The following is a 12,248-nucleotide window of genomic DNA, read 5'->3' as shown; positions in this document are numbered from 1 at the left end:
CTGTCAAATGGGCACCGACAGATGTTCTCCAAATGTTTTCATGTTATTACTCTAGGTGCTCAGGTGATTTGGTGTAATTTGCGGGGTAAAACCCATCTTATTACAAAAAAGTTCTTGATTACCTATCAGATTGTCTTGACTGGGCGCTGCAATTTTGTTAGAATCAAATGCAAGTGATATGAGAGGTGGAATCTGATTGGTCAATAGGAGGGGCATAGAAGGGGCATGACTCGTTATTATCCCTGGTGGCGCTACGACCGAACCACGAAATTGCAGCCTGGTTCAGCAAGGTTGGAAACTGGACTTGTATAGTCAGTTAACTCCCTTGCCTCGGGAAGATGGTCTGGACCATTCAATCCAGTGACTGATATGATGAGCAAGGATCCATGAGGCATGATGGCACGCAAGTCACGGAGCCTTACCACCATATCCATTAAGTCCCCTCTCGTGACCAGCATATGCTGGTGAGGACGAATTCTGTCCCACCTCCCTACAGGATGAAAGAAGTGATGAAACACAACAAACAACTGATTCCCATATATTTGATTTAATGGCACAAACCTTTTAGGATGAATAACAAATATTTACAAGTATCAGATATCACTACATTCAGTGTTTTTCTTTAATATACCAGGCACAAGTTCTCTGATGATACATAACACCCTTGTATACGAGGATCACAGGTCTACTTCTCCATACTTCCAATGGTGTGTTAGCTAATGAATGAGCCATCGATGCAGTGTTCTCAATATGAATTCGAAAATGGTAGGACTTCCGACATCTAGGCTTTAATAAAGCACACACTCTGACCATAACAAATAAGCACTCATGATTGCTGCATCAGCCCTTCCTTGCTAAGGCATTCTGAAAAGAGAAAAATAAAAACTTTCAAATTACAATAGAAGATGTGGAAGAAATGTGAGGGGAGGTGTTATTGGGTTTAACGTTGTATGTGTCTGTGTGGCTGCTTGTACTATATGTAGGCTGGACTTGCGATGGTTTTAAAGTGCTAGCCCTCTGAAATACCATGCCACAGTTTCTCATGGGTACCCCACTCAGACACAGTATACTGACTCTGAGCTGACCAGTCCTTGATTTACCGGTATCCCCTTAATGCCAAGTGCCAGGCAGGGTAACAAGTGTCCTCTTTTTATGGCTATTGGTATGACGTGGCCAGGGGATTGTACCACAGACTTTCAGCTCCCTGGGCAGATGCAACACTACAGCCATGCCAACAATGATGGGCTACCAAGGCTTAAAAAAAATAAAAGAATTGGTTCTCAGACAATGACTTTTTAAAATATAGTGTGGGCGGACAGGTTTTTTTTGTGCTTGTTCAAACTAGAATGTAACCAAATAAACAGTTGTGTACCATCAACCTGGGAAAGGGCTCCCTACATAAACAAGCATACAAACTCCTATTGCCCCCATGACCATAACACAAGATGTTCAGTAAAGCAGTGCGCATGTAAAGGGAAGTAACTGAGTGCTATATTGGATAGCATTGTGTTTAAGTATTAGGTTAAATTTTTTTAAATTGGAAAATGGAAATAAAAAACGAAGCACGCAGCAGACTTTATGATGATGGAGGTGGTGCCTGAGAACCAAGACTATTATGTTTTTTAACCTAAAACTAGTGAGGGCGTATCGGAGATTCGTGCCCACGGTCATAGGTTTCTGTAACAGCTATTTGTGGCACCTTTGATGACATTACATAAACATAATTTTCATTATCAATATTTGAAAATAGGGTTGTTAAAAACATAAAGAGCAATGTCATTAATTAATCAAGGTATTTGTTATAAGGACAGTTGAGTGATGGGCATTTTATACACTGTCATCAGCAACATTTATTATTGACAAGAACAAGTCCATAAATCTACAACAGTCTAGGTACTGGCTGTTTTACAATTTGATTGCCCCTCAATAAATTTTATGAGTGGGTGAAACCACTTTGAACAATATTTCAGTTATGTCACAGCAAGTCTACCTAGAGTATGAGGAAACCCTGACAGGCAGGTGTTAACACCTAGGTGAAACCCATCATCCAGGTGATTCTGACATGCCTAACTGCATCCTGGGGTACACAGATTCTCTTAATAAAAACTAAAGTTTGTTTTACTATTTAGCTATTGATTACTATTTAAGTAAGAACTTTAAAGTCTGAGATAGGGGACCCTCGTATCCTGAGAATTATGAATAACGAGGTCCACTGGACCATCAGTGTTAAAAAGTAATTAAAACCCTAATAAATGTGTGAGTTTGGGTTTACGCCGCTTTTAGCAATATTCCAGCAATGGTGGATTGTATCCAGCTATTCATCAGTCATCAACTGAAGTACAAAGTACAGTCAAGTCCCGTTAATAAGACATGGTTGATTGCATATGATTATGTCGGATTAAAGAGCATGTCAGATAAACAATATTAAGTAGCATCAACTTTTGTGATCGAAAATCGGACACGACATGACAGATAACAATACAAACACTTAATTAAAAAAATTAAAAATGAAATATTCATATTTGATGTTACATTGTTAGTGGAATATGTTTTCTAACCATGCAACCTTTAAAGCTTAACACAAAACAACTGTTACGGAATGTATGACTGATTAAAAATACATAAAAAAGCATACCGTTAGTCTTGAATTGAAGTCGCCAGTGTGAAACTGGTACTGCAAAAGCTCAAGAAAGCTTCTTTCTTAGTTGCTAATGTCGATTTCCTATTTGTCATTTCATTGGTCGGTCTAAATACCACTAAATATAATCAGTTCCCATCATTAGTGTCGGATAAAGCTGATTGTTGGATTAAAGAGTGTCAGATTAATGAGACCTGACTGTATAGACCACATATAATACCCTACCTGTCTAGCTGTCTCTACACATAATGAAAATGCTCTAACATCAGCTGAACATCTAAGCGTGTATTTAGGGTTGTCCACGTAACAGTTGTACACTCGACTCTGTAGGTCCTGACACACTGGGGAACCAGTCTGTTTCCTGTAACAACACAAACATCACAACAATCAAGACAATATAATAGCTATTGTAATAGTAGGGGTAACAACAAGTACCATCTTGATTTGGCCTGACTCGGAAAGTAAATTAGCTCATAATTGTGTTTCGGAAATTTGCTCCCTTGTACGCATGCTGAAAAAGCTTCATTGGATATTCACGCATGCTGTTTTCATACATATGAGTTTCTCATTTAATGCATATGTTTCTGTATGCAAGTAAATTGAAAGTAATTGGGTTTTGAATATTTTGGGGGGGTATTTTACGCATTTTGTAGCTCTCGACTTTGTTCAAATGTGCCTCTGTTCCCCCAGCAGTGAATTGACACTGATGATGAATTCTCTGAACATGCAAAATGCATGATGTTATTATGCTTATTCATGATCAGTCATTATAAAACCAGGGGGACAGTACTGGAGAGCTTCCCTGCCCCAGAATCCTCAAGACATCAATTAAACTGAAAAACAGAGGGCAGGATTGTTTTACGATGACTTACAAAAACTTCTGTTCAACCTCCTGGACTGCCTTGGCAAACTGCTCATTTGTTATTTTCTGTAGTGTTGCATTCTGAAGACAAACAAAACAATAATCAGCTAAGTTTCCTTTTCAGAGAAATGTTGACCGCATTGACTCAAAAACACCTTTGTTTAAATGATATTTAAGATGTAAGAAATTAGATTGTTAGAAATGTAATCTTGGATCCTTTTAGATGACACCAAGTTTCAAAACTGGCCAATCTAGATTGCATTCATGTGAGCTCATGTCAAACAAACAACCTTTCACAATCTGATTGAGCTTTATATCCATTCATGAATGAATGATAACAACATTACTTATGAGGTTACACATCCCCCATGATCCCCCATGATGGCCTGTATGGTTTCACGCCGCTTTTATTATTGCTAAAAGTTTTAGCATTATCACGGCGGGGGACACCAGAAATGGGCTTCACACATTGTACACATGTCAGGAATTAAACCCGAATCTTTGCCGTGACGAGTGAACGCTTTAACCACTAGGCTACCTGACAGCCCCTTTAAAAAAAATATGACTCCCTTAATACAAGGATAAGAGTTTTACAACTTATGACGTATCCAACAATGGATGGCACTACAATCTCATTAAAATCAGATCATAGTTCTCTCTACCGCTAAACAAAGATCTGAGGACATCCCATTACGGGTCACGTCAGAACTAATTTTTGTCTGGCCAATCAAAGAGCTGCTTACCAGATTTAGAAAGTGACACTTGGAATGTGTTTTCTAATCATTCAACCTTGAAAGGGTTAACATAGGTTATTCCGAACGACACTTATCCGGGCTCTACGACCAATCCATAAAAATCATCGTCTATCTCTCACTTCAATGGGATAAACATTTGAAACAGAAGAGACTATATCCCTAACCCGTGAAAAGTACTGCCATGCAAATCTCTGTCATCTAATTGACATTCCAAAATTTTCTTTTGTATCAAGAACATTGTCAAAATAGTTTTCAAAGAGTAGCCTGGAACGGAAGTTGCCGGTTTGAAACTAATGCTGTGAAGATAGAGAAAGCTGCTTTCTGAATGGCTAATGTTGACTTCTTGTTTGTCTGTCAAAGTAAGTGAAAACGTCATTTTGAGTGTGACTGTAATTGGATGTCCTCAGATCTAAGTGTGGCAGTACGAGCCCCAAGATCTGATTTTAATGAGATTGGATGGCACCATGATGCACTGATAACACACGCAATATCCATTTCAAGAACACCATTAGAATATCTATACCGATCAATCGGTATGAGAAATACTAAAATGTAAATATAGAAAAGTAAGTGTTTGTCTTTAGTTCATCTGTTATGTGCCCTGTGATCAGCAACATTCCTACATACATTATCTATATCCAGCTTTATCATGTGTACCATGGAAGCCTGTAAATACTGCACAGCCAAACCAGGCAACGAACATAACTGGATGGTAAAAAACTTTGAGAGACATTAGCGAAAGACAGAGAGTTTGACTTAATGCAGCATGTCACCTTATTGTGTGATGAAAGCCATTAGTGATACAGTTCTTGGCCATTTGCCACTTCGGAGAAACCAATGAACATGGGAAACAAGAACCTAGAAAAATGATTGGGGAGAATCTGTTTGTTGTTTAACGCCGCACTCAGCAATATTCCGGCTATATGACAGCTGTCTGCAAACAATCGAGTCTAGACCAGACAATCCAGTGACTGACATCATGAGCATTGATCCATGCAATTGGGATATGATGACAGCCAAACCCCTAGCGGGTCTGTTTTATTTGTTTGTTTGTTGTTTAACGCCACACTCAGAAGTATTCAATCGATATGACGGCGGTCTGAAAAATAATCGAGTCTGGACCAGGCAATCCAGTGATTGATGTCAGCATTGATCCATGCAATTGGGATACGATGACATGCATCAACCAAGTCAGCGAGCCTGACCACCCGATCCCGTTAGTTGCCTGATACAGGAAGCAACGTCGCCTCTTACAGCATGGGTTGCTGAAGACCTATTCTAACAGGGCGAATCTGAGATTTAAACCCACAATCATCAGTGATCATAGATTTCTGGCATTAAGGCATGCAACTCTTCCAGCACCTTAGAAGAGTGGATCACATTTGCCCCAATTTGTACAAGATGTAAAACTTACTCTTTCTTCTAGCTGTCTAAGCTTCTGCTGGTAGAAGGCCTCTACTTCTTGGACTGCTTTCTTGGAGTCTATCCTGGCCTGGCCATACTGGGGGGGAGGGGGAGGCAGGAACACCCTCTGCAACACAGATGTCAGCCACCATCAGCACGGAAACATCATTGTAGGAGGCGATAACAGAAATCATTTGACAACTGGTGCTAGAGTGAGTGAGTGAGTGAGTGAGTGAGTGAGTGAGTGAGTGAGTGAGTGAGTGAGTGAGTGAGTAGGGGTTCAACGCCACTTTTAACAGTATTCCAGTTATATCGCGGCATGTCAGCTTAATGTTGGAGGAAAGCCTGATGTGATGCAGGTCTCAGATGTTTACCACTTCGGTGAAACCCACAAGCATGGGTATGGTGCTGACAAACCTAATAACATAATCGTGGCTAACCGGGATTCGAACCCACAATCATAGGTAACTGGCGTGCCCAAGGGACGCAACTCTGCACAGAGAATCATGGCGCCTGAGATGACTGGGCCACCCGTGCCCCCCGAACTGGTGTTCGCAATGGAAAGTCATCAGCAGAATTTAAACTGCTTTTGCAAACAGCCCATGCTGCCATGATCTTACTCCATATAAAAAGAGTTAATTTTTGAGAACATAACTGTCATCAGACAATTTCTACATTCATTTGAAAAATATATTTCATGTCAGTATCAACAACAAACATGACAAGCAATAATCCTATTCCTAAATTTGTAAAGTGTATTCTGTAAATCTGTATTCAAAATTAACAAATGTCAGGCCTTAAAAAATAAGCAGTTGACAATGGTGAACTATGAACCATGAGGATAGGATGTGATGACTCATAATCCCGGTCAAAGTTGAAGTGATAGTTGGGTCTCTCATAACTGTTACCCTTCTAAATACATTGTCACAAAACATTCAGCATTATATTATTGTGTTGGACAACATAATTACCCTGGTGTCATTTGTCTGGGAGTTTAATATTGACACAATTCCTGATTCAACTTGAGTGAGTGAGTGAGTGAGTGAGAGAGTGAGACATGTACCACTAATGACAAGAAGATACAACAGCTTCATTTGTTCTCAAAATACCTGTCTTTGTTCTAAAGTGTTTTGATTAATTATTTGAATCTAAATGACCACCATCTCATCACCCATGAGACAAAAGTGAGTGAGTGAGTGAGTGAGTGAGTGAGTGATAGAGTGAGTGAGTGAGTGAGTGAGTGAGTGAGTGAGTGAGTGTCAATAATACATACCTCTGGACGTGGTGCACTTTCTGTAAAAAGAGAGAAGAATATTGTTTTGATAAATAGTCAAATTCAGTTTAAGTAATTTATTAAACCAGTTATTGACACTATTAACAACAAGCAATCATCAACAACCATGTTGCAAAGAGAATTTTGTGAGGTGTGAGATAAACCGTCTGTCCATTATAAGTCCAAGTTGTTTCCACAGTTCTAGCTATATGACAGCTGTAAATAATCGAGTCTTGACCAGACAATCCATGGATTGACATCATGAGCATCGATCTACACAATTGGGATACGATAGCATGCATCAACCAAGGCAGTGAGCCTGACCACCCGGTCCTGTTAGTCGCCTCTTACAACAAGCATAGTTGCCTTTTATCATGTTTCTGATAAGCATGGGGTTGCTGAAGACCAATTCTACCCTGGATCTTGAAGGGTGACGTCATCCTATTGTTCTCCAGTCGGGTTAAATCTCATAAACAGGGACGTTGTAATGTCCCTGGGATTATATATAATATCCCCGGGATTTTATAGGATATTCAAGTCATATTTGCTATATAATGTGTTATAATATCCCAGGGATTTTATAAATATAACTTTCGTTCAGATTGTAACATGTAATGAAATGTGAAATCGACCTAATGAAATGTGAAATCAAATGACAAATATTTTCTATATATTCCCGAGGATCGAACACGCAACCTTCGTATCTGTAGCCCAATGAGTGTACCACAAGGCTACAGAGGCGTTGATAAGCTGCACTGCTTTTTAGGATGTCCTTTTCAAGATCCATATGCCAGCAACAGATATTTTACGCCCGTTTCCTATTAATGTTCATGGAAATTATGTTCGAAACATAAATATATTGATAAATGTTGTTTAAAGTTTCTTTTCTCGGTTTATAAATAGATAAAACACTTCCTCGGGTTGTTATGATATTTAAAACCCTTTCCCTCGGGATGCGGGTTTTAAATATCATAACAACCCTCGGACGTGTTTTACCCTATACATAACTCATGACCTAATTACACTGACCTACACTGAACATGCTGATGAGGGGCCCCTGATGAGTAAGCCTCATCTCAATTTTAACGACAATATACTGTCAACATTGTGAGTGAGTGAATGTTCTTAAAAACACAGACTGCAATCTTCAAGCTATATATATCACAGCAGTATTCAAGTACTGGTAATATAGTCTGGGCACAATTCAGCAACAACCCACACAATGACCAGACTTAGTCGTGGCCATACTGCCCATTAGTCAAGGTATCATAAGGAATAGTAGAAATTTGCCCTTTCTCAGGGTTTTGCTATATGTTATAAGACTAGTGGACAAAAACTGTTAGTTTCTATTGCTGATGACGTACACCAAGCAGGTCACTTACTGTATCCGTCCAACCCTCTTTTAGTCATATCTTACAACAATCCTGGAAAATGGGGACCTATTCTGCTCTAGAATCCTCATGGCGTGCATGTTACTGAATCATTATTATTATCATTATCATTATTTCTAGAGGTATCTAGGTACTAGTATCTGCTCAAATGCCATTTTATTTGTTCCCCGACCACAGAATCTGTGTGCAACCAAGTTTTCATTCTCAACTCCCTGGGGAGTCTACAAGCCAAGCTGCCTACGGACGCTAGAGGGTTTTTACATCTGCCTCTCACATCAGGTACCCATTCCCTGCTCATGTAAAATTTCTTTGAGTCTAGGAAGATTATCTGGCACAGAATATTGAATGTTCACCATGTTTTGATTAATACTAATAAACAATACCAGACAAACTGTGATGCAAAGTTAGCAGAGTAATGTCATGGTATTCATGGTATTGGCATGTAAAGTTAGCAGAGTAATATCATGGTCTTCATGGTATTGGCATTTAAAGTATTCATGTCTCTTACTGGATTGACTGCTCGAGGCTCCCTCCGGTTCAGACTCTCCTTTCAGTCTCCGTACAACTGATTCCGATATCTGAAGCAGAATTAAAGACAACCGATATAAGTAAAACATGTTGAACACTAGGGCTGCAACAATTCACTGATACTTGCATCGTCAGTTTGTGAAATGTAATACACTATAAATAGAACAGGAACTGATAGAGTTACCTCCCGTAATGGCGGAAGTAGCATAGCGCCACCTGTAGGCATGGCAGAACATAAGGATGTGGTGGCTCAGGATGCACCGACTGTTACATTTATTAACCATCCCTTCACTTTGAACTGTTTTGTTCTTGTGGTTTTCTTTGTTAACGTTTTTGAGATAACAATACATAAACATATGAAGAAAGAGGTTTTAGAGCTGTATTTCAGTGATTTGTTCAGTTCTTACTATTTGATGTGGTGTATCGTGATATCAGTAGTATCGTCCGTCTGTATTGTGATACAAATCATATTGCAAGGATACATGTACGTTGTCATGGTTGGGGTTAATATATCATTAACAAACAGTTCAACTCTGGTACTTAAAAGGGGTGGTGAAATGTGCATTGAGCAATCATGTCGAATATTATGCTAAACCCATGAAAATAATTTACAAGAATATTGAGAAAGCAATCTTTACATTTGGTAGATAGACAAACATTAAACCCCATTTCACCTCACCTAAAGACCAATTCTAACCCACATCTTCATGGGTATTGTATAAATAATAATGGGAGCGGTACACTTTACCGGGTGCACTTTTTAAGATCAAATTAGCGGGGCTCGAACTCAATTTGCCGGTTAACCAGCTTGGCTACTTCGTACATTAATTAGCCGACACTCTACCACTGGGCCAAGAGCACCATCACATGTAATTAGAGCTTGTCTAACGGGTCATTAGTACCTCATTAACATGCATGCACAATCAAGTAAACCATTAATATTGTTACTGAGGTCAGACCCTCTCCATTCATCTTTTGGAAGCCAGGCCTGCCATTGTCTATCAAAATGGGAAAATCAAGCAACGAAACATGTTAAAACAGACTACTATGATAGGATTATCCACATTGGCTTATTGGAAACACTGTGAAAAGGCAAGAATTTATGGCTAACCCTAGTCCTAACCAGGCTAACCCTAAGGATTGAAAAGGGGTGTCAGGTCCCTAAGATCGAAAAGGGGTGGTGAATCGCTCCTTGAGATCAAAAAGGGATGTTGGATCGCTCCCTAAGACAAGTGCGAGCCACTGTAACGAAACAGTGAGACAGTGATAGCGCAATAGAGTGGTATTTGGGCTGTTGGTAGCTTGCAACGATCTTCGGAAACTGCATATCAGTTGTATCAGCTGTCTCTAGTTCCCACTTACATTTACCTGTTGTTATCTAGATATCATGAATATGCATTTGCTTGATTGTTTTCACATAACAACGCATGGGCAACAATGCAGTTTACCGGGCGCAGCCCGAGCTCTACCATCCAGTCAATTACCACACTATAGTGCTACCGCTGTCTCGCTATACTGTTACCGTGCCTCACGCTCCGGTGACTCTCGCTTCACGATCCAACACCCGTTTTCGGTCTTAGGGAAACTTACACCTCTTTACGATCCGAGACCCGTTTTCGGTCTAAGGGAAACTTACACGTCTTTATGACCCAACACCCGTTTTCAGTCTTAGGGAAACTTACACGTCTTTACAATCCATCACCCCTTTTCGGTCTTAGGGAAACTTACATGTCCGTACGATCCAACACCCCTTTTCGATCTTAAGAAACATACACGTCTTTACGATCCAACACCCCTTTTCGGTCCTGAGGGTGAGCTTGCTTTTGGCAAGGGTTAGCCATAATTCCTTACCTTTTCAAGCGTTAATCCAGTTAATCCGATTGGTCGGTCATGTTGACATAAACAATGGCGGATGTGGTTTCAAGAAAAAATGGGAGTAGTGCACTTTACCACTTTTTCAGATCCAATTAGCGCTGTGAGGGCTCGAACGCGCTTCGCCGGCTCACCGGCTCTGCTAATTAATGCGTTAATTAGCCGACGCTCTACCACTGGACCACAGGCGCTATCACATGTAATCAGTGCTTGTTTAACGGGTCATTAGAATCCCCATTGACATGCATGCGTAATTCAGTAAACAATGAATTGCGCATGCGTGTGACGTCACGGTCCGCTCTCCCATTCATCTTTTCTTGAAACCACACCCGCAAATTGTTTATGTCAACATGACCGACCAATGGAAATTAACCGGATTAACGCTTGAAAAGGTAAGAATTTATGGCTCACCCTTGCCCAAAGCAATCTAACCCTAATGACCGAAAAGGGGTTTTGGATCGTAAAGACATGTAAGTTTCCCTAAGACCGAAAACGGGTGTTGGATCGTAAAGACGTGTAAGTTTCCCTAAGACCGAGAACGGGTGTTTCATCGTAAAGATGTGTAAGTTTCCCTAAGACCGAGAATGGGTGTTTGATTGTAAAGATGTGTAAGTTTCCCCAAGACCGAAAACGGGTGTTGGATTGTGAAGCGAGAGTCACCAGAGCATGAGGCACGGTAACAGTATAACGAGACAGCGGTGGCACTAAAGCGCGGTAATTGAGCGGATGGTAGAGCCCGGGCTGCGCCCGGTAAACTGCATTGTTGCCGAAAAAATTAATAGGAGAGCAGACAGTAACGTCACATGCATGCGCATTTCTTTGTTTTCTGAATTACGCATGCTTGTTAAAGGGGTGCTAATAACCCGTTAAACGAGCACTGATTACATGTTATAGCGCTTGTGGTCCCGTGGTAGAGCTAGAGCGTCGGCTAATTAACGCATTAATTAGCCAAGCCCGTGAGCCGGCGAAGCGCGTTCGAACCCACAGCGCTAATTGGATCTGAAAAAGTGCGCCCGGTAACACTACTCCCAACAATGTCATGTTGATGGCAAATAAACAAGACCTGCTTTTGTGTTATCAATGTGACTGGTTATTCTCGTGTGGTAAAACCTTCCGTAGGTCACAGCAGGTGCCCCAATGACAAACCTTCTGCCTTCGATATGGAGGTCTTGCGAAGCTACAAATTAGAATACAAACAGTTAAATATGGTCTATTGTATCGTCATACCTTGACAACACCATCGCCATCAATTTCTTCCACGACTAACCGTCTTGTGCTACCAGTTCCCCCCATGATGATAACTCTCTGCCCGGCTAGCACACCGGAAGTGAACTCTGAACAGGTCCGGCACTAATGGTAGTATCGAACAATATGTGTTTACAAATATGATTGGATATAATAGGAAAGATGCGTTAAATATTAATTTTATACTTTCGCTATATATCATTTGCTGTGTGCATATAGTTTTGAATAAAATATACAACAGATTACACTATAATTACCTGTTTCTAATTGCAAAACATTT

General features: G+C 40.3%; 1 protein-coding gene across 1 annotated transcript; it reads right to left on the bottom strand.

Moving 5' to 3' along the window:
• Positions 1-531: 531 nt before the first annotated feature.
• Positions 532-12,082, bottom strand: LOC124145863 (MICOS complex subunit MIC19-like). The gene is made up of 7 exons (XM_048383189.1): positions 11,951-12,082; positions 8,832-8,901; positions 6,933-6,952; positions 5,670-5,786; positions 3,511-3,581; positions 2,864-2,999; positions 532-864 (listed from the first exon to the last, which is right to left on the bottom strand). The coding sequence occupies exons 1-7, from the start codon at positions 12,014-12,016 to the stop codon at positions 841-843; spliced, it is 504 nt and encodes a 167-aa protein (XP_048239146.1). The 5' UTR covers positions 12,017-12,082; the 3' UTR covers positions 532-840.
• Between the last annotated feature and the right edge of the window lie 166 nt (positions 12,083-12,248).

This window comes from Haliotis rufescens, unplaced genomic scaffold, assembly GCF_023055435.1.
Source record: "Haliotis rufescens isolate VD_foot unplaced genomic scaffold, xgHalRufe1.0.p SCAF_45, whole genome shotgun sequence".
Lineage (NCBI taxonomy): Eukaryota > Metazoa > Mollusca > Gastropoda > Lepetellida > Haliotidae > Haliotis > Haliotis rufescens.
This window is presented reverse-complemented; position numbering and strand designations above follow the sequence as displayed.

What these genes read in the sequence shown, in the direction of transcription:
- LOC124145863 (XM_048383189.1), bottom strand. Translation starts at nt 12,016, where the DNA reads ATGGGGGGAACTGGTAGCACAAGACGGTTAGTCGTGGAAGAAATTGAT. An exon ending in GAGGTTGAACAGAAGTTTTT is followed by an intron (nt 3,000 to 3,510) that starts GTAAGTCATCGT and finishes GTGTTGTTACAG; the next exon opens with GAAACAGACTGGTTCCCCAG. An exon ending in GTGTAGAGACAGCTAGACAG is followed by an intron (nt 865 to 2,863) that starts GTAGGGTATTAT and finishes TTCTCTTTTCAG; the next exon opens with AATGCCTTAGCAAGGAAGGG.